The 22903-nt window shown below is 51.4% G+C and overlaps 1 protein-coding gene across 2 annotated transcripts; it reads left to right on the top strand.

The window, feature by feature from the left end:
* The first annotated feature begins 1635 nt into the window (after positions 1 to 1635).
* On the top strand, positions 1636 to 21920 carry si:ch211-137a8.4 (high mobility group nucleosome-binding domain-containing protein 5). 2 transcript variants are annotated; one of them, XM_061682527.1, is made up of 4 exons: positions 1636 to 1861; positions 12735 to 14222; positions 17214 to 17687; positions 21473 to 21920. In XM_061682527.1, exons 2-4 carry the CDS (start codon positions 12935 to 12937, stop codon positions 21496 to 21498), a joined length of 1788 nt encoding a protein of 595 aa, XP_061538511.1. In that variant the 5' UTR covers positions 1636 to 1861; positions 12735 to 12934; the 3' UTR covers positions 21499 to 21920. The 2 variants fall into 2 exon arrangements, with proteins under 2 accessions (XP_061538511.1, XP_061538512.1); XM_061682528.1 differs by having other exon boundaries at positions 1637 to 1861; positions 21476 to 21920.
* The last annotated feature ends 983 nt before the right edge of the window (positions 21921 to 22903 follow it).

Below are 22903 nucleotides of genomic sequence, written 5' to 3'. Positions count from 1 at the left end.
CAGAAGATCGTTTGGACATTCGGAGGACAAGAAAAAGCAAGACGCAATTTTGCCGGCCGTTTTCCTTTGAGCGGCACTCGGCGGACATCGAGATTTCCGGGGGCGCTTCTAGGACGAGAGGTTCGGGGCCGCAGCAACTTCACCGTTCGCTACATTTGAATGCAATTTCATCTTTCACTTTTCGGAACACTTTTGGGGAAATTCTGTGACGGCCACCGAGCGAATTCCTCCGACGGACGACGGCTCGCTCCTCCGGTTCCGATTCGAGCGGACGACGGCGGCGAAGGCTTCCGAGCTAGGAAGCGCTAACGAGAGCCGCGTCGCCGTTCGGCGCCGGGCGGCTGATTTCTTCGATGGAGGTTTTCTTTTTTTGCTGTATTTTGCTTGTTCGATTTCTTATGTTTCAACATCGTCCTTTTCTAGCTTGTTTAAAAAGGTCATAGGTCATCCGAACGTCGCCATTTTTTGGGACGCCGCCTTGTTTTTCTCCGGGTAAACGTCTCCCGTGCGGAAACCGCCGCGCTTCAAGTTGTGTTTGCAAAACATTTTTGAGCATCTTAAATTGGAGCCACTTCAACGTAAACGCGGTTCTAATTGACGGCACCCATTGAAAGACATTTCGCGTTATAACGGTAAAGACATAAAGGGCTTGATTAAAATGCTGCGAGCGCCGCAGTTAAAAGGATCCCAACTACTCATTCGAGCCGTCGAAGCGCTCGTCTCGGTACGATCGGAATAACGGTAAAGACGTGCGATAGTTGCCGCGCTTTTGCATATGAATATAAAATATATGAAACATCGTGAGAATGCAAAATGGCTGCTACGTCACGCATCCCTCTGGTGTATTGCAACAACATCGTGTGCATTAACGGTAAAGACATTTTGAGTGACATTTGTAGAAGACAGAAAAAAAAACAGGACTCTTTGTGTTTGTTTTCTTGGAAAAGACAAGAACAATCTGATTTATCCCAAAATGTCCTTCATTTGGGAAACCCAACGGCAAAGACATTTTGCCATTCGTCGTTTGAAAAACACATTTTTTCTCGGACGCAACGATGAGCTTTTGACGGATAACAACTGGCAATAATTCCAATCGACCGATCGGGTCGAGTCTTTACCGTGATGTGAAAACGAAACTAAACAAATAACAAGTTGTGGAATTTGGGCTCGCCGACGGGTTCGTCCGCCGCGAAGCTTCCGGAAGAGGCCGACGTGGACGTTGGGAGGAATTGTGGGAGATTCTTCAGCTCCCGTTGCAAAGGGTCAGACCCCCCCCAGACCCCCCTGACCCCTCAGCCAAACGCTCCCTCTTTTCATAGTCAGCCTGATGCTTCGCTCCTATTGTTCTCTCGTGCACGCGCACAAACAATGGCGTCAATGAAGAAGCCATGGGGGGGGGGGGGGGGGGTATGGTGGGAAGGGGGGTGGGGGGGGCGACATTTTGTTGTCTCCACACAAATTCTTCGTTTAGTTTTAGCGCGCACATTGGAGAAGATGATCACAAGCCCCCCCCCCCCCCCTCCATATGGAGATAATGTTCAAATTGTTGAGGGGCGGGGCCTCCGGTGGTCTTCGTCGTTGCTAGGGGCAACCATAGGGGAGCGTGCGTGCGCGCGTGTGTGTGTAAGACTTGCCCATGTCCCGCTGTTTGCGACCCCTCGCGCCCATTTGAGGAGAGGGAGGGGGTGGGGGGGGGCATAGACAACGAGAGGGGAGGGGGAGAGGAGAGAGAGAGAGAGAGACAGAGCGAGAGCGCGCGCGCGAGCGAGGACGTCTGGGAGGATTTGTCGTCTTTCGCAGTCCGCCACACAACAAGCTGATTATTCCTCCGCACCGACCGGATTTACACGCACGGAAGCAGGTGAGTTTGTCTTTTTTTTTATTATTATTATTATTTCCGTGTGTTCATCTTTGCCCCCCCCCCCGCCCCCTTCTCGGGCGGGGGGGCAGGTGAGGCTACAGGTCCTCCTCCTCCTCGTCATGGCGACAAAGCAGACAAGCGCGCGCCTTCTGATGCTTCGCACACATTTTGGGGTCTCCTTCGCGCGGCGGAGGGGCACAACCGAGTGCTGCGGCCGGTTGTTGCTGTCTGGCGACGTTTGCCCCAAAATGCGCGCGTCACCGTGATTTTCCTTTTTCTTCAGCGAGGCACGTGCGCGTCTGTCATACATGTGCGCGCGTGCGCGAGGACGCCAAAATCCCTCACGCGCACGCACGAACTTGTTTGACACTAAAAAAGCGGAACACAACGAAGGCAAGAATGACAGCGTGCGTCTGTGCGTGCGCGTGCACAAAGACAGACAGAAGGGCGCGCGCCGGGGGGGGGGGGGGGGGTGGTCGGGCTGGGGGTCTCTGGCATTTTCTATGACCAAATGGCAGACGTATTGAAATTTGGAATCAGATTTGCTGGAGTTGAGTTGACGCCGCACGGCCGCGCGCGCGCACAAGAGACAAGGAGGCCTCTTGTTGGGAATTTGGCGCTTCACTTGTTTTGTTCAATGAGAAATTCACTGGGAGCCCCACCACCCACACCCCCACCCCCACCCCCAAAGCTGCTTCCCGCCCATTTCGACACCCGCTATCGCCGCTTCGCTAGTCGCGATAATCCGAATGTTGTCCCGATTCCGAATGTTCATCCTGCGCGGCGCAAGCCTTTATGGGGGGAACCCGATTTGCCCCCCACCCTCAGCTTGACCAGAGTACTCCCAAAGACTTTGATTTCGAAACGTGACAAACGGACGCCATTTTCCCCTTTTCCACAAAAATGAAATATAAGCCAGCGTAAGAAATTGGAGTCGTGCGCGACTGATGTAGAAATTGCAACGGCGGACATTCCAAGGAGCTTCCCGACCGACTGTGTGAACTTCCCGCCTCAGCAAATTGTCCAACTCGCAATTTTTTTGGTGTGCGGAGGCGGTCCGTCATTCGCCCCCAAAACTCGGCCATTTGCCGTTTACGGGCGGCGGCGCCCCGACATACGGGTTGAATTTGTTCGGCGGCCGCACTTGTATCTCAAAACGCGGCGAGCGTCCCGAATGAGCTTTCCCCAACGCGCGATTCAGCCGCCGAAAATGTTGTTTCTTTCCGAGAAACGCCATTTGACAATATTGTACGCACAAAAACTCTCCATTGACTTCAATGGAACACGATGAAGATGATGATGATGATGATGATGCAAACTGGCCTCATTTCCAAGAGAAGGGAAAAGTCAAAACTGGCTCAGATCTCAGGGTGCCGCCATATTGAATATTATAGAAGTGAGTTGAGGAGTTTCATTTCGATCCCCCTGAAAATTGCTTTAGCGCCATCCGGTGGCCACTCGTTGAAGTGATTCGTTGCGGATCCTTTTTGTTAGTCTGCTTACGTGCGTCGATTTGAACGCTTTTGTTTCGTGGAGCGCCTCAAGTCGCTAAAAGGCGTCCTCGGTCGCCATCTTCCAAGTTGGCAAAATGGAGGAGAGGACATTGTGTGCGCGTGCGTGTGCGAAGGGAGGGGGGCCGCTTAGAAATGCAAATTGCTTTCTTTTCCGTCTTCGGCGGGACTGGAGCACCTGCTGTCTCCAGCGTGACCGCCCCCCCCCGTGCCCAAAAATGCACACCCCAAAACTCCATTTTGACAAAAGGGAGCAAGGAAACAAGGAAGGAAGGAGCGAAGAAGGCAAGACGACGTTTGTGGCGAGCCGTAACTCGTCGGCAATAAATAACGTCGTGTCATTTCAGAGAGTATTATTTATTATTTAGGAATATCATTATTGTTACTTCAGAGAGACTCCCGTAGAGCTGCAGCCGCTTTGGCCAAATACGGCGGCCCCCGTGTACCCGTTCACATATTTGCCGATATTTTGCAATGTTTTCAGTTCATTTTAATTGGGAAAAAAACGAAACAGTTCAATGTCATCGGCGTGCTTATCGGTGGATTTTGGCTGTTCACCGTCCGGCCCGCAAATAGCGAGGGTCGGTCGGCGTTTCCGTGCTTTTTCCGTGCATGGATTGTTGATTTCCTTTGAGTTGCGAGCGCAAACTCGAGATGCGAGCGGCGTACGGCGGCAGACGTCTCCGCTCGCGGCACTTTTGGCAGACGCGATCAGTCGATATTCTTCCCAAAAGAGGCTTCAAGCTGTTTATGCTCACACGAAGCATTCAAACAGACAATTGCACCTTGTGTATTTCTGCTAGCTGTATGCTAACATGCAATGGGAAAGTCCATAGGCACGCGGGCTAACAATGAGCATCTGCAGCGCAACCTCCATTAGTTCTTGAACGGGATTTCTCAATCGAAACGTTTGTACATTGAACGTCGTTTTCCCTTGCCACGCAAACGCCTTTGCTTTTCTCGGCCGCATACTGAGCGAGCAAAACGCAAAAAGAGCGGCGGAACGCGCCGGAAAGTCGCACGACGAAGCGAAGCGGCGACCGACGGCCACGCCGCAAAATGGACGAATGGAACGCTTGCGCGCCGCAATCAGGTTCGACCGTCGGGCGATATTTGTGTTTCGGAAATGGATAATCCGCTCTAAGAGAAATATCACGCGACTTCCTGCGTACGCTTCGCTAACAATCGTAACTCGGATTGAGCCTTTTGTCATCGTCGGTGGCTCTGTGGTGCCGTCTTGTGTGCAGAAAAAGACATCGTCGACGTTTAAACCTCCGACACGCGCTTTGAGGAACGGTCTCCGAGGCTGGAAGCGCTTTCACCCGATTCGCCGAACGCGCAAGTGGGTCGAGCAGATGCCGCATCGAAGTTTGAGTCCATCGGGGTTCCGACGCTTTCAGGAACAAATATTTGAACACCAAATGTGGAGCGCAGGTCAAGCAAAGATAATATAGCAACACTCGCAGACATCTCTTCTTTATCCTCTGCAGAGACCAACTCGTATCAGTGGCGTTGCGAGGCGCGCACACACGCGAATGTTAAGCACAATCGGAGGAGGAAATGTGACAAAACGACTGACTGACTTGTATTTAATTGTGTCATTAGTCTACGTTATCATTTCAAAAAAATTCATGTTGAAGGAACGAACTGAACTCCTATCTCACGGCACCGCAATATTTGCGGCTTGAGAGCACCCATCTCGAGTCAAAAGTTTCCAATGTGGATGAATGAGCGCTTTTTGATTGCTTTTCCTGTCCTATGCACACACAAAACAAAACAAATGACAATCGTTCCGTTTGTTTTGAAACCGTCGCCGGGAGTTGGCGAAATATAGCGTCGGGTTTGTAAACGAGCTCGTCTGTGTCTGCGGCCACGTTGTTCGTGCTAGCGCCGCGCATCGGCTAGCGACAAGCCAGGAAGACCGAACCGAACAGGACGAAATGCGCTTGAGGACGGACGTGCGGGACAGGAACAAGACGCGGTCTGTGGCGGGAAGACAAGGCCGCGATTGTGGGAGCGGGCGCGCGCTGGGCCGTCGCATGCCGGTCACGCGCTTCTCGTCTTCTCGTCGGCAAACGAGAGTTGCGCGCTTGCTCGCTGACCTTTGCGTGCTGCCTTTGTCGTCCGCAAGAGGGAGGACGCGTTTGTTTTTGGGAAGGGGGAACTTGTGCCGTTGGTAACCCCGCCCGAGCGCGTGTCGTCGCGTCCCCGGGAAAGACGTTTGACCCACATTGCCGACGAACGAACGCGGTCGGATGTTTGGTGGCGGTCGGAGGGGCCGCGGGTGCAGAATGGCAGCCACGCCTCCGTCAGACTGCCCCCTGCAGGGCGGCCGCGGCTCGCCGCCGCCAGGGTGTCCAATAAATTTGTGCAATGCGTTATCATCATTATTCTTACTGCACGATGGGGCCGAGGATCAAAACGGTCTTTTTTTTCAGGCGGAAAAGGATTTTTTTTTTTTTTAATGGCGCTTACAATGAGTGTTGATTTTCCCTCTTCGCGGCCCCAACCTGCTGCCAATAGTGCCGCTCCACAAATTGAAGGATAACTAGCTTTGAAAACTGTTGGTTTTTTTTTTTTAAAAATAAAAAAAATAAAAAGGTTTCGGTAACAAAAACAATGCCCACCGAAATACAGTTCTTGCAAAGGTTCATAACCGTAAAGACACACCGTAAACAGTTTGTAACTTGCACAAGGGACACGCGTTGCCCTTCAAACTCGGCCGATAAAAGCTCATAAGCGAGACCGACGACTCCTTAAAGCCATGACCCTCTTTACGCAATAACGGTAAAGACACGCAATGGCGGCCGGACTTTCACCAATTCATACATAAATATTCATTCATCTCTGACAAATAACAGCATTTCATTTGCCGTCTGCCATTGTGGGAATGTAAAATGGCACTCCAGCTCCCGGACCCCTCTGGTGTATTGCGACAACATCAGGAGGCATTAACGCGAGAGACGTTTTGGAAAAGACGCAAAGCAAAGGAACTCTTTGGGCAATGCGATGCGTTTGCGCTTGCGTGCATGGAAAAGAGGAACAAAAGTCAATAGATCCTAAAAACGGAACGATCTTCCCAAATCGATCGGAAAACTTCCTCTGGGAAAATGTCTTTCCCATAACGGTAAATAAACATTTTTTCTTTTCAGACCCTTTGGACTGATGACAACTGCCAGTAATTCAAATCAGTCACATGAATTGATTTTCAATAAGCGGGCCACGTCTTTACCGTTATCGACCAGATGACCCCTGCGAAGCCGTTCCAATTGCGACGACGATGATTTACGTTGAGCGTGTGCATTGCCGTCGTCCCGGCGCGTCGTGCGCGCTCATCCCGTCGCCGCACTTAACGCAACTTCGACTTCGGCGTCCCCTCGGCCGATCGACATCTCGGGTGCCGCTAAGCCGCTTCCGACAGCGACGCGCTCGGGGCCAAAGTTCAAAGGTCGAGGTGGCGGCCCGCCCGCTAAATGTGACCTGCGGGAAAATTGGCACGAGAGTTGTTTTGGCTTCAAGAGATTAGCTTTCAAGGGTGAACTCGGACGAGAATCGTCTGGAAGTCGCAAAGGTGCGCGACGTGAGCGGTGATGTGACATTTGGTACGCCGGGCGAGGTTTTGGTTGTAAAGGAGCACGACCTGACATTTGCACTACAGGTGAAAGACGTGAACATTCGGGGGGAGACTCGTCTTCAAGGTGCACGACACGACCTTTATCTTAAAGGAGCGCTACGTCACGTTTGACATGAGATTTCGATGCCGCTCGTTGTCACGGTCGGCGCCTTGTAAAGACGCGCGACAGGACAATTGACATGGGATTTTTTTTTGAAGAAGAAGAAGCAGCACAGCGCAAGAGCGGCAGCTTTGAAGATTGCCGGCGATGCGATCGGAACATTTGCCAGGTGCGTCGAAAAGCGTCGGACCGCGAGATTGGGAGACGCAGACGACTTGGCACGGGCGGGTCTGTCCGAACGGTCTCTCAGCCGGTGTGACAATTATCTGTCGGACAGATTGCAGTGCGTGCAGGCGGAAGGAAGGCCTGACTTCGGGCCCTTTAAAACTGAAAACCGGCGCGCCTCAGGGTTGACTCCTGGGACCGTTATTGTTCACAATAAAACGGGGCCCAACGTCCCGCGTGCGAACACTCGCCTCTATCCCGTTTTTGATCGCTCCAATGCAGCGTGGAGCTTTGTGTCGTTTATAATCATTGGCATGTTTTTATTTATAAGGCAATTCTTCCTGACTCTTTGTTGTCTTGGACCAGGACACACTTGTAAAGGAGATTTGTAATCTCAGCGAGGCTTTCCTGGTTAAACGGTTTCAAGCAAACGTGAAACCGCAATGTTCTTTTGTGTTCGAAAGTCGAACTACGCGTCGAACCTTTTCAAAATCGCAGACAAACTCATAGATTGCATCACAAGATGGCGCGTTGAGGACATATTTGGAAAAGTAGGTCACATGAGAGACTACGGCAGAATGGCACATGACCAGCGAGAGCCGATCGCAAGCATGGGCTTTAGGAGGAGCAAGTAAAATGGCGGACGGGGAAGGGGGGGAGCCCCCAAAAAACAAACTGCACTTTTGGAACTACTTTTCAAATGTAACTAAAATTGTAATCGTGGACATTTCCAACAGCAACTGTCATTTAAGGACACATTTTCTTCCAGGAATGTCACAGATTACAATTGCACACTGGTACACAAAGGACCTCGACTCCTCATACAAGCCGTGACGCTCTTGTCGTCATACAATCAGAGTAATGCGATAGTTGCCACGCCTTTACGTCTGAGAAATAACGGTATTTATTCATTTTGTGTGAATGCAAAACGGCTGTCTCACCGCAGAGCCCTCTGGTGTCGTGCGACAACATCGACGTCTTTCAACACTGCGGAAAACGCATTTGTGTTCGTTTTCAGGGAAGAGCCGAATGAAGCCATTATCCGATCGATATTGGAAAACATGTAAGAAAAATACAAATGAACGGCATTCGCATCTTCAGAAAACGGCAAATCCCAAAACTTTGTTTCGGACGCCTCACGGTAAAGATTCAAAGTTTGAAAACGAGGAAATGATAAGACGGTGCAATGTTTTGGTGTGTAATTATTCGTTTGTCCGGAGCCCGGTTACGCACGCACACACACACACACACAAACCGTAGCGCCGGTGCCCATCTCAGCTATCTTGGGGCGAGAGGCGGGGTACGACCTGGACCGGTCGCCAGCCAATCAAACAAACATACAAAACCGCTCACACCTACGGCCACTTTAGTCTTCCATTCACCTAGCGCGCGTGTTTTAGGGATGTGGGAGGAATGCGGAGTACCCGCAGAAAAGCCACAGAGGCACGGGGGGAACACGCGAACTCCACACAGGCGGGGCCGGGGATGGGACCCCGCTCCTCGGAACCGCGAGGCGGATGCGCTAACCTGTCAATACGCTCACCTTCCATTTCGACATTCAGGGATTTTGTTATCGGCCGAGCTTTTCGCGGATAAACAGATTGTGTTTTCAATGCCGACGTTAGCGTTGCAGAGGCTAACGTTAGCGCGCGGAGGCTCGCTGGATCGCCGGCGTAGCAACAGAGATCCAAAAACAGTCGGGGATGTCAATCCCCTTTAAATTGGCTGCTCTCCTGACGCTGGATTAGCGGCGCGCTAAATCCGGCGCGCTAAAAAGGGCCGAGCGGGCGGGAACGCCGCTAAGCTAAGCTGCTCAACGGCAACAGCTACGCGAGGACACATTACTCTCAAGCCAAACGTTAACTATATCAAAACAATCATCAAAAGTCTTAGTTTACCTTCATCTAGCATCCGATTTGTTGCCGTGTTGTGCTTTCTGCTAGCATAGCTTAGCGCCATCTGATGTTTGATCTGTGACTCCTAAACAGAATGAGGAGTTTCCTTGCAAAATTCAGCTCCCGAAGCCCGTTTGGCTCGGCAACGTGAAATTTGCTCGCCGTGTCCGGCAAGAGTCGACCCGCGACGACGTCTCGGTTGCTCGCAACCAGATTTCGAAAAACACTTCAGCTCAGTTTCACTCCGAGCAGAGGCGACGCTAGCCCGAGCGGCGCCCCCGCCCACATCTTAACATCATCAAGTATTTGAAGCTTAATGGGTCGTCGGACACAACTGGGGGGAAATTCTTCAAAATCTCAGAAAATCCTCCATTTTGGCACAAATAATGACGTGTTACGGTTCGATTGGATCGATCACAATCCATCTTTCCTGCTCAAATGGTTCTTCTGCACCCCAACCGCCACCCAAAACAAAATACAAAGTGGACGCGACGAGCTCGTGTTCCATTTAAGCGGCGTCTGAATTGAGGCCGCCTCCCTTTGGAGGAGGCGCGTTCGTCACCCGGAACGTCGGGAGAGCTTCCTGCCCGAGGGGAGACGCTCGCTCGCCCGCCCGCCGCCGCCTCGCTCCGTTTGACGCCGTGCACTCACGCTTTTCATTGTTCTCGCACACGCACACACCATCGATATTCCAAATTTCACCCGGGGTCACCTTCACCGGCACGTCTGTCGTCAGCGAGTAACGAGTTTGCGACCCGCACCGGAATAAGCGGTCTTGAAAATGGACGTTATGCATACGGTGACGCGACCAGCGTAAAGCCTGGCGCATGCTGGGAGATGATATAATCATATGTCACGGAATATCAGGCGCCATGCGAATACGCCTCCGAGGATTCGTGTGACATCGCGAGTGACGTGTGAAGAGTCGGCCGTGATTGGCCCCCGCGCCGCTTCCCCATATCCCTGATCGTTTTACGGTTTAATGTGATCAAGTACAACCGGCAACTCTTCTCGTTATACGACGGTCCGGTCCAATCGGCGCGGCCGGCCTTCGAAGACGTTGGGCGAGCGCGCTTCATCGGGTCGCGCGGCGAGGCTCAGCGAGGACGCGGCGGCCGGCCGCCGTTGGTGTGGAAAACTCAACTATTGCTGCACCGAGTTGGAGGCATGTACGCTAACATTCGTTTGGAAGGCTAATAAGCCGCGAGGCCGTTGTCCGTCGTCCACGAGAGTCGTTAGGCTAGCAAAGCAGTCGTGGAGCTGCCCGTCGGTCGAGGAGGCCGCGGGCGTCGCGAGTGGGAGAGAGGGGACGTCGTAAGCCCCCTCCTCTGTTTTCCACCTTCGTGGATATGGGCCTCCCTCACTCCTTTCTAAGCACAATATGCACATCGGCGTCTCGGAGGTGCAGGTAGACGGCCGAGTCGAGCCGAGGAGTTTGCCCGTCGCCGTTGCGCCATGCGCCTGCTCGCAGGTGGCTTGCTTTGCCCAATGCGCAGTACGGATGTGGGCGTTCCTCACACGGATCCCGTGGCTTTCGGGCGTGCGTGTCTCAAGGGGAGCACCGGGTTCGAAGTGTACCGGGATGTCGTCGTCGCTCTCGTCCCTTCCGGAATCGGATGCGCTTGTCACAAAACGACCAGCTGGGGTCAGCGCGGGGTCACGCGTCTGCGGCGCTCTCGCTCGCCGGCCGCGACGTCATCGGCGCCGTGTTGCGGCCGTACCCTCGGACGGTCAGGAGATGAGGAGGAGAAAATAAACCAACGAGCGAAACAAGTGAGGAAGAGGAGGGAGGACAAATGCAGAAAGAGGAAGAAATGAGTGGCGAAGCGCCAGCACGAGCCAGACAGACGGCGGCGGCGCACGGCAAAAAAAAAAAAAGACAAAACGCTGGCACGCTTCCTCCCTCCATTTTGTCCTCTTCATCAGTGTGATGTCACTCTTCTTCCTTGCGCCTCAGCGAAAACAACAACAAGAACATGTTGAATTTTGATTCATCTTTCGAGCTTTGTCGTTATTAGTTGACAAACGTTGCAGACGTTTCATTCTGGTTAGGAGAATGAGACTCGCACACACACATTCATCCTTAGGTAGGTGGCGGGCGCGTCTATCATGACCGGAGCCACAAAGCGTTGTGGCCGAAGACAGCGGAAGGAAGTCAGCCATTCTGGTTTGAAGCGGCGAAACGATTCCGATCCGAGGTTGATTGGAATTGTGTCCAAATGACGAGAGGAGCTGCGTCCGCGCGAGCGGATTTGCGGGGCTGAAAGAGCTCGCGTGAAGACTGTTTGCACAAGTTCACTTGTGGCAGATGAATTATTCAAGGCGGGCGTTCATCATGTCTGCCTTCGCGGCCGCGACCCAAAAACAACGTAGGCGCGACAGCCGAATCGTTGCGTTATTTTGCATTTTTTATCCTTCACGTTCGGCGCTCGGACGTGTTGGCAGCGCGAAGCGGAGGCGTTCGCTTCTACGACGTGCACGCGTCTTCGTTCCCCAGTTTGACAAGCGTACCTCCCGGACGAGATGACAGGAAAATATGCCAACGTAATGTTTGGTGAAGGTTAAATAGAGCAAATAGAGCCCAACCTTTAAGGCAAGGCACGTATTTCGGAGGCCGCGCTGCCGTCAGACCGCCCCCCGCAGGGCAGCCGTGGCTACACAAGTAGCTGAAGTGCAATGCGTTATTACATTTGAAAAATATACAGTAAGCTATCGTAGCCTCGGTTCACACAAAGACAGTCGGGCTGTTTTTGTGCCGAAACGAAATAGAAGCGATTTCTTGCTTAAACCCGGAAAGACGGCATGACAAGAATCTAACCTACGAAGGGAAATGTTTCTCTGTGTCTTCTCTAGACACGAGACCCACGATCCGAGCGACGTTCTTCAGGTGGTTAAAAAAACAAAAAAAAGGCTCGTTCCAACGCAGGCTTGATTTGTAGCGACACGGCGCTAAGGAGACCCCTGATCTTGGAGCTTTCATTTTTTGGGGCCAAATTACGTCCGTCTTGTCTGCATCGAGCCGGAGAAAACTCTCAAACAGTCGCTCCATTGATTTGAGGTCTGGTCGAACACAAAACTATGATTCCGTTGTATGAATGGCAACGCAGGTTCATTGGAGATTCTGCCATCCAACGGCAGAGCATCTGACAAATAGCTGACAAAGATACAGTGGATGAACAAAGACAGATTTGTAGAAAACAAAAGAATTTCCCCACCAGAGAAGTACAAAGGGTACAGTAAGTACAGGCGAGATCGTGCACCTGCGCGTCCGCTCTGGTTCTGCCGAGTCAGATCCAATATGGCAGCCGGTCACAATAATCTTCCCGCCTCTCTCTCCCCCCCTCTCCGATCACGCTGTCCCCTTCGGCCTAGCCGCCCGTCCGTTTGTCTACGTAGTCTGTCTGTCTGTCTGGCAGTGGCGTGGAAACGTGCGCCCTCCCGCTCCCTCGCGTTCATTGATGCGATCAGGTTCAAGTGTTGCGTTTCGTGTCAAAGACGTGCTTCTCACTTCTCACCCGAGTCCTTTCATCGACGCCACGCTAACTCTTTGCCACCTTGTTCTCCGCAGGAGTCGGGAGGATTAGTAGGATGCCGAGTACCTTCCCTCCACGCCGTCCATCTCAACCCTGCTTGCCGTGAGCTGAGGGCACTGCCTAACGGGAGGAACAAATCACTAGAGAGGGCGAGGAAGCGGGCAGGGAACAAGGCCAGGGAAGGAAAGAAGGAACACACTCTCTCTGTGGTCGCAGTTTGCCGTCACGTTAGGAAATGGCGGCAACGGAAGCCAGCGCGGCGCCCGCGGTCCAGGAAGACGGGAAGACTCCGGAGAGCGAGCAGACAGAGGCCGAACAACCCGCACAGAACTCAGAGACCGTCAACAGCGAGGTCACGGACAAAGACGGCCCTACGGGCAACAGCGAGGTCGCGCCGACCAAAGAGACTGTCGAAAACGACGCGGCGGCGAGCGGCGATGAGGAGGCCGGAGCCGCCGGCGGCGAGGCGGCGCCCGCTCGGAGCTCGGAGAACCACGAGCACAAGACCTCCTTCCTGGACTCCTTCCTGAACAAGAGCGGCCTGGGTAAGGTGATGGCGGGGAGAAAAAAGAAAGAACCCAGCGCCGCGGCAGGAGCCGGACCGGAGGACGCCGCCGCCGAAGGGGCCGAGAAAGCCGCAGAGGAGCCGGCGGGAGCGGAAGGAGGCAGCGAGGGCGAGGCCGTCGCAGAGAAAGCGCTGGAAAATGGAGAGAAGGATGACGAGAAGAAGGGCAAAGAGTCCAAGTCTTCAGTTCGAGATCTGATCAGGAAGCCGGTGGCCAGGATCTTCTCCCATCGAAGCACAGAGAAGAAGGACGGCAACACCCTCGAACCTCCCAAGCAAGTCAAGGTCCGCTCCAAGTCCCTGGACCGCCTGGAGGATCCCGAAGCACTGAACGCAACCACGGACTCCGCCGCTGAGGAGGTGGGAGGAGCAGAAGTAGGAGCGGAGGCAGAGACGGAGCAGAAAGCCTCCTCGTCTTCCTCGGCCACCACTAAGCACATGAAGCGTTGGCACTCCTTCAAGAAGCTCATGGCTCAGAAAGCACACAAGAGGAACAGCGGCGCAGAAGACGGCGGCGACGGAGAAGGAGGCGGAGACTCCTCCACGTTGGACTCCAAGGAGTCGGGCCAGAAGAGGTGGAAGCTCAAGCGCTCCTGGACCTTCCAGGGCCTCAAGAGGGATCCGTCCATGGCGGGCATCAGCGGTAAGATCAAGACCGCCGACAAAGACTCTGCCGACACGCCGGAGGAGGCGCGAGACGCAGACGAAGGGGCCGAGGAGGCCGAGGCCGAGGCCGAGGCCGAGGGGGGCGGCGAGGAGGATAAGGCCGACGACGGAAGCGAGGAGAAAGCGGACGGAAGTGAGGAGGAGAAGGCGGTGGGAGGAGCCACCGTCACGCAACACGCCAACGAGATCTGGACTTCCTTCAAGAAGCGTGTCATCCCCAAGTCCAAGCGCGCAAATACGGAGTGCCAGCCCAGCGGGGAAGATGATGCGGCTTCTGCAGCCCCCGCCTCAGGTCAGAAACTTACACTTTTTCAAAACTCTAACTTCTAGCGTGATGGTGCCTCCCCCAAATCAAATATTCAACAGCTCAGCTGAAATTTAAATGAGAGCCCGAGTCAACAACATCTCACTTCTTTTCCTCTCATCTCGTTTGTTTGATTCCTCGAAACAAAAAGGCAAACTTAATAGTTTTGTTTTTTGCATTTTCTGTTCATGTCATGTATTTGTGGGAGGAGCATTACATTTCCTTTTGGCTCAATCTTCCCGATGCTAAACCAACCCAACTCAACTTCAACACAAACCCCCAACCAACCTGACCGAAAGCAACATGACCCTAGCGAACTCCAACCTCAACCAACCTACCCAAGTGTAACCCTACCTAACCCAATGTAACCTAACAAAACAAACTCTCGCAACCTCACCAATCTGACCTAAGACAAGCCAAGCTAAACCGACCCAACCCAACCCAACCCAACTCTCCTCAAACGTTTACCAGATTGTGCTTAGGAAAGTCGGACGGTAGCATCGGAGTGCAGAAGACGCTGAGACAGCGCTATGCTGCGAGAGAAACGTCTCTTGGGGGAGGCAGTGCGACGTTGAGCTGGAGGAGGGTTAGAGATGGAGGCAATGTGATGTAGGGCTGTCCCGATCCGATCTTTGAAATCATAAATCGGTCCGATGTCGGCAAAAAATAAATAAACGAGTATCCCATCGGACTGGATCTAAAATCCCAGATTTGACCACTCGTATGGAAGCGGTCCATTGAATGCTCGCACAGAGACGGCTGAGCTCCTCCTGCCAATCTAATCAAATGTAGAATATGCATATGTTTACGTTAAGCAGTGGTTATGTTACAATTGAAGTATGTTTTCCGTTATTGGTTTCATTGAAGTTATTTTTCAGGATCAGAAGTTCGATTTATTTTATTTTATTGTATTAAGTTCTTATTTTTAAAGCTACTTTATCTAACCCATTGGTCAATAATCAATGGCTCAGTTTTTCTCCGAACCTACTGTCGCTGATTATTGTTCTCCGTTGGAGGAATATCACTGGATCGAACCTTTTCTAACATTCCATACTGCAAAATAAGTCGAGTATGTAGGATTACTGCCGATATCGGATCGGACCGATATCGGTACGGGCCGAGATTCGAGACTTCGATAGCGGTATCGCATCGGAAGTGAAAAAGTTGGATCCCTTAGGTGTTGTAAGTAAATGCCTTCTTCCGGGTTACCTACAGAACTTCAATCAGCAAAATCAGCGAGACAACCAATCGAGAGTCCAAATGACGTTTGTCAGAGCATAGCGACGATTCCAAAACGCAACGCAACGCACGTGCTGGCTTGTGCTGCTCCACTCACAAAGGGTACATACTCTATTAATCCTGTAAGGATCCTGTCAGTCAAAGCTGTTCCTTACTTCAAAGGATGTTTGTTGTCCGAAAAGCTTTTGTTTAGTTCATTGTGAAGTATCACTTCCTCGACGCAGCGCGGCTCCATTTGCCGTATTCTTCAGCGTCCCTCTGTTCACGAACATACAAATTTACGAACGCAAATCCGACAGAGCGACCGGTGCACCGAGCCCCGCGCCGGCGCTGAAGAGTGAAATAATTGACCCCTCCCCCCAAAAAAGCTTCCGATTAGCGAGTCGAAAAGTTGAAGCGGAGGCAGCCGCTACGACGATTGTTAATCGCGTCTCACCGTGACACGCCGCCTCTCCGCCGACGTGCTGAGACGGCCGACTTCAAAATAAAAGATTCCGCTTTTGCTGCATTAGACGACAAAGCCGTTTTGGCTTTGATTCTGAAGCGCGGAAGCCTTAAGCATCCGTTCACCCCCGAGTGGTCGGCTGAATAGGTTGTGGGCTCTCTTCGTATGCAGCAGTGCCCCCATTTTGAAGGTAAAAAAAAAAAAAATAGCCGACGATAGGGCTAATTTAACCGCGGCAGCCAAAATGGTGATCGCGATTCTAATTCTATTTATCGTGCAGACCTACTTGCCCGTGTCTCTGTTACGTGGGGGGCCACAAACGCAAACACCGAGCGAGGCGCTGAAGTATTAGGCGACGTTCGTTAGCTTGCGGGTTAGCAAACGTAGTAAACATTTAACTTTCCCTTTAGTGTCTCTGTTGTGTGGATCTACGCACGGCACACGGAGCAAGGCTAAGGAGCTCCGGACGGAGCCAACGCCGGTCTGCTGCCGGTCCACGAGCGAACAACACGTACTAGCTTAGCCGTTAGAAGATATTTTTCAGGTTGTGGGCAGAGGTGGATGGCGAACTGCACCGTGCAGTAGTGATAAAAAAAAGGCCAAGCTACAATTACTAAGTAACTCGGAATTCCAGTGACGAGCCGTGGACAGCGCTCGTTACGGTTTATAGTGGACCGGGACCGACTGAAGTTGTCACCGCAAGCCTGTTTTAGCGCCGCCCCCCAAAAAATCCAGACAAATGATCATTATATATATAATTACTCATAAATAATGCATACTATGTAGTTCAACAACTATGTAGAAGTGAATTGTTGATTGTTGTTAAAACTCATTTCAATTTTCCTGATATTTTGTGCACTGCCAAAACGGCGCCCAGTAACTAGCATGAGTCATGATGCTATCCGGCGCAACTGAGCTGTGCGGTTAGCTAGCTAGCTACGCCTACACCCAATAACGCAACTTCGGTTCACATACTCCCTCTTTTGAGCGCCTCGTCGTCAGCCGTGAGTTGCACGCACGTCACCCAGAGAAACGCAGACGCGCCAGGAGGAAGAAGACTTGATGAATTTTCTATTATCCCGAATGGGCCGAAATGTTTGAAGTTACAATGGTTCGGTTGAATACGTTGTGAAATACGCGACGGGTCGCATACGGAAAATGTCTCCGTTCATTTCAATGGGATACCATAATGACCGACAATAGAAAAACGGCAAAATAACGACAATCCGAGATACGAGCAACCTTCTGGAACAACGGTAGGGTATGGTCTTTAATTAATGTTTCGTATGCTTCAGGTGAGGACGGCGCAGCAGAAGACGGAAAAGACGGAAAGTCCGCCAAGGTCAAGCGTTCCCACTTCGGCCGGGCCGTCTCCCTCAAGAACTTCATCCTGCGCAAAGGCAAGTCCACCAGCGTGGACATGAGCGACGCCGCCAAGGAGGAAGAGGAGGAGGTCGCCGCCGCCACCGCCGAGGGAGGAGAAGACGGCAATGGAGACGCCCAAGTCGACGCTGCCGCAGAAACCGACGACGAGAGCCTCCGGCGGCAGGAAGCCCAGCCCGAGGCGCAGAAGACGCCGGGCCACGCTCCCGTCACCAACGGCGAGAACGGCTGCGAGAACGGAACGGCCGAGGACGACGGCCACGATCGCCGAGAGGACGACGAGAAGAAGAACAACAGCCCGCTGAAGAAGGCCAAGGAGCTGGGCGGGGCCAAGGAGGAGACCAATGCCCAGGTCATCAACACCATGGCGCCACCTGTGAACAGCGGTGAGTTACTACACCACCACCACCACCACCTGGACTACCCTCAGAACCGCAGCCAGGAAGGAGATGTGAACGACAGACAGCCGCCGGTGCTAACAAACATTAGCGATGAGCTGAGGGGGGTGGAGGGAGGGCAGGAAGATGAGGATGACGAAGGGGTGAGGAAGAGAGAGCTGCGAGACGTGGCCGCGGCCATCGTCCGCACCGTGATGTCAGCCGCCGCTGACCAATTAGAGCGCGAGCTGCGCCGCGGCGCGCTCGACGGCTGCCGCGCTGCCAACTCCACCTGCTAACGAGCTCGCACACTAGCACGAGACACACACCGGTTAGCTTAGCACAACCAGGTAGCGACACGCCACCGCCCCAAGACACGCGAGTGACAAGTTTGCACATAAACAAGTCAAAAAGGTTGATACGCCAGTCAGCTTAGCACAGACGACGAGCCCGACCGGACCGCCCAAAAATGAAACGAGTGAAAAGTTTACAATTGCACAAGTTAGCTTGGCACAGACCGCTTGCATAGTTTAGCCACCCAAAGACACAATGTGTAAAGTTTGTACTTGAACACAAGTGAAACGGCCGATGCTGCTCTTCGGCCCGTGACGCCTGTCTTTGTCACGGTTTTGCCCCTTCCGACCTCAAATGACAAACGTCTCTCGAGATTATCCTGCTGCGTGTTAAGAGACAATGTATCCCGGTAATAGATCCTACGTGGATCGGGTTGACAATCGTAAATATTAAACGTTCAATATTTACCACCGAAAACCTTCACGTGTTTGGGGAAACGACGTCTCCCGAGTCATGAGACCGTCGATTGCGCCGTGGAACAGAACGTAGCCGAGTCAAATTTGTTTGGATAGTCCTTAATCGCAAAAGAGCATCGGAGGACTTCACAGGCCCCCAGTTGAGTCATCTCCCAGGCAAGGAAAACAAATCAAAACCAGAAGAACCGCAGCTGGAGCGACGCCTCTCGAAGGATGACCAAGCTGCAATAGATTCAACTTCAATTCAACTTATTTATATAGCGCCAAATCACAACCGAACTTGTCTCAGGGCACTTTACATATGGAGCGGGTCCAAGACCAAACTCCTCATTCATTAAAAGACCATGCGAACCCCACATGAGCAAGCGCCAGGCGACGGAGGCAAGGAAAGGAAAACTAACCCTAACCCTCAACGGGTCCGAGGCTCGGCGCGGGGCGGCCGTCTGCCTCGACCGGTCGGGTTAGAGAGTGGAAAAGGAGAGCAACACACTTGAGCCTCAAGGATGAAGCATGTCGCTTGAGAGGGGACCGCAGGTGGCCCAGTCGTCCGGCGCAGAATCCTCCGCAGCAGCGCCTCCGGGCAAGCGGTCCACCTCAGATCTTGTCCCGATTGGTCAGCGCAGAATCCAGACAGCAAAAGCCTCAGATTTGCTCATTGTCGCCCGGGCAGAGCCGAGAGCGAGCCACATTTATCACATAGTATGTTGCCGGACAATGTGAATTAAAACCGCATCAGAGTCCATTTAGTGAGATGAAAAGCGCCCTACAAGTAGATGCTTTACGAATGTGGTCCGTCCGCAGGACCTGACCCCGTTGATGCAGAATCTTCCACGGCAACACCTTCGGGAGAGCGGTCCATATTAGATCTCGTCCCGGTCGGTCGGCCCAGAAGCCACGCAGCCTCGGATTCGATCATCGCCAAGCAGGACGGGGGGCGAGGAGAAGCGGCAGTAAAACAGGCCAATACGTGGGGTAACTCAAGAACGAGTGTAAAAACGAGTCTTAAAGTCGAGATTGAAACATTTCAACTAAGGAAGTAGCTCTAATTTCCACGGGTAAGGCAATCCAGAGCACTGGAGCCCGGATAGAACCTGCAAACGTTTTAGACCAATCAAAAAGTGACCTGACTGGGGAACAAGGGAGTGGCTATAAATACAAGCAATCGTCCTACCTGATGTCGAATTTTGTATAAGAGTGGGTTCACCAGAATGCAAAAAGTATTTTTCGACAACATCGCCGTTCTACAACACTTCCGCCTCCGGTCCCTTCGGCAACACTCGGGAAACCTGGTCGTGTTTCTTCTATTTATTTTTTTATTTTTTTTTTTAATCGCAATTCTGCCTCGGGAGACTGGATTCTAGATTGGTGGCGGAGCAGAATCTTTGTGTGTGGTGTTCTGTGTTGAGATTATCGGAGCACACCACGCACAACATGACTAAAACCGTTAAATGCCAGATTCACGGTTTATCGTCATGTGTGGGGTCTGTAGCAGATATATATGAAAAAAAAAAAAAATGTAATAAGAAAAAACCTAATTTTTGCAGATTTGAGGCACATATTTCACGGCACACCAACATAAAAAAATGCCCCCAAAATTATAGTCGTCCATTGCTATCCTGTATCGCAGTTCACTTTTTGCGGCTTTATAGAGTGTCGCATTTTTTTTTTTCCCGTACTTATACCGCTGATTACTCGCTATATTGCGGTGATTATTTTTCCACACGGACTAAAGTTCCTGCAGACTCGCGTAGCAATAAGTGTGAGCCAGGAGGAAAGAGCGCGTGGAAAAAAAGAGAACGTCCAAGTTTGGGATCACTTAAAAGAAGCTGAAGTGCGATGCGCCAATTGCTCAGCAAAACCGGCTTACACGGCTGCACAGTTACAGTAAACAGCGTTAGTGAATTGAATAGAGCCTCTCACCGCTAGTTGGAATGAATTGTAATCCATAACAGGTGGTTAGGATAGATAGAGGGTTGAAACAGCCGCTGGTGCGCTTTCAATCGCTTTATTGATCAGCCGTAACCAAATACAGTAAACACAAGCGCATTCTTAGCCGGCCTGCCGACGGCCTCAACTGACGCCGTCACTCAACACGCACAGTGGCTACCGTTTAGCCACTTAACAGGTGGCCAACTCTGCATTCTCATTCGCTGACTTCCAGGTCACTCAACAGGCCAGGCCTGCCTGGAAAAACGAGATTGCATTTTAAAATGAAAAAAAAAACAAACGAGGATGTCCAGAAATTAATCGAAAAGGAACGGAAGCGCCTGTGCACATCAACATGAGCCATTAGTATTCTTTTTGAAACTGGTGGTAACAGACTTCGGTGTTGAAGTTGAAAATATATATACGGTGGACCTGCAATTTGTGGGGTGCAGGGACCAGGCTGGATTGGGAAAAGCAAAAAGCTGCGGGGAATTGTAATTGTAATCATTTTCTTTTTTTTCCCCTGAAGTCATTTTTGAATAAGCAGGAATAAAGCGCTCAGCATTTTCAGGGTTGGTTCCCCCCAAAGAAGCGGAAAAATGAAAACAAAATCCGTAAGCAGGGTGCCGAACTGCGATTATGGGGGCGGGGGGTGGGGGTCCACTGAGTATATTTTTGCCGGATGCAGAAAAGGCTTCCTGCTTTACTCCTAAAAGAAAACAAATCTGATTGTTTTGTTACTGCGAGAAACGGACTTCCATCGAAAGTGGCTCCTTTCCCAGCTCTCACAGCACACGTATGTGACAAAGCACAGCAGTTGGGAATCACTCTTCCAGTCCACTCGAGTCAAGTTAGGTGCGGTCCGGTCAAATGTAGTCTGCGCACTCTCAGGGTTCGGAGCACCGCGATGGCGCCAAAAAGGGCAAACGCTTATCGGGCGACGAGGATGACGACGTTCTGTGTCAAACGGGCTTCCTGTGATGTCAGCGTACGCACAATCCCGTCGGCAACTTTATGTCCGTCTGCCTATTCTTGTTCTAATAAATCTGATTTTTCTTCATTTTGAACACCTTTTGACTGTCTTCTGTTATCATTCAGCAGACAAAAAGGCGGGCAGCGCGTGAGGCCACACAAAGAGGATTAGAACTTCCCGGGATTCGCTGAGCAAGGAGCTCTGAGCCCCCCCTCGCACCCACACCCAAATCCTCCTTCCTTGACAACCCCCCCCCCCACCCCCAACCCCCAACCCCCCAAAAAAAGGAGTAATCACGTGTTTTATCAGGTCGCCATGGCGACAAGGAGCGAGCGGCTGGGAGAGTTCATGTAGTTGACAAACAAAAATATCCTAAATACTCGGAAAGCAATAATTCACCAACCCCGCATTCCATTTCCTCTGCTTGTCTGTGACATTTTATATCATCCACAAGAGAAATGCTGAAATGTAAAGCTAGAAAAACAATTGCATTCCCATTCCCCCCTATACACAGCCCTGATTGGTGGAAAAATAAAATACAAAAAGAAAAAAAAAATAAGACTGCTAGTTTTATATTGACAGCCGTTATGCTTTGTAGCCAGCCCCCCACCCATCCAGGTAGATTGGACTCCAGTACATAGACTGCTCCAGCAAATAGACGGACCCCCCCCCCCCCCAACAAACAACACTGCGACGTCTCCGGCTGTGTGTTGAGTGTTTCAACTGTTCTGTCGTGGACATGATGATGATGACGATGATGTAAAGACAAAAAACAAATCTGATTTGATTCTTTGTCCTCTTTTGTAAAGCACATTCTGTCAATGTTTGTTCCTCTGCAGTCACTTACACTCCCATGACAATGACGATGTTTTTGTTGGTCTGCTAGCAAAAAAAAACAAAAAAAAAAAACTCAAGGAAAACAAATTATTCATAAAATAAATACAAAAATAGTACAATAAAGACAAAAATCTAACAAGTCAAACTCTGGTGTGGAGTTGTGTTTATTTTGGGCCACGTCCAATGGGATGGGGGGGGGCGGGGCTAATTCAGGGGAGAGCGTTGGGCTGCGCCGCCATTGGGCGCTCATTAATCCACGTATCGATAATCTCATCCTTTTACATAACCGTCGCAATAATAGCGGATTTCTTTGTATTAAAGTCGGCGCGCGTGCGTGTTGTGATGAAGAAGCACGACGGCCCGACATTATTACCACCGCACGCTTGACATTTTCTGTGGAAAAAAAGTTTTGCATTATAACCAGCGTTGGGAAGATGACTTTTTAAATGTCGTCGGTTACAGTTACAAGCGACCCTGTTGAAAATGGAATCGTGGTGCAACGGTGTCAATGACTTTCTCAAAGTATTTCTATTTTGAGGAGTTTTCGTCATTTGGAATGAACGCATCAACAGGACACAAAAGTGGATCAAAGGAATAGATCGTTAGTTTGGAATTAACCACGTTTGTTCTTTAACTGAATAATAAATTGATAACAAAACACGATGGAATGGAAACGCGTAGTAAAAACGTGTACAGTATGTGTGCGGCACATGGAAAAC

The sequence above is a fragment of the Phycodurus eques genome, chromosome 7 (assembly GCF_024500275.1).
Source record: "Phycodurus eques isolate BA_2022a chromosome 7, UOR_Pequ_1.1, whole genome shotgun sequence".
Taxonomy (NCBI): Eukaryota; Metazoa; Chordata; class Actinopteri; order Syngnathiformes; family Syngnathidae; genus Phycodurus; species Phycodurus eques.
The sequence above is the reverse complement of the archived record's forward strand: the minus strand, read 5'-3'. Positions and strand labels throughout refer to the sequence as shown.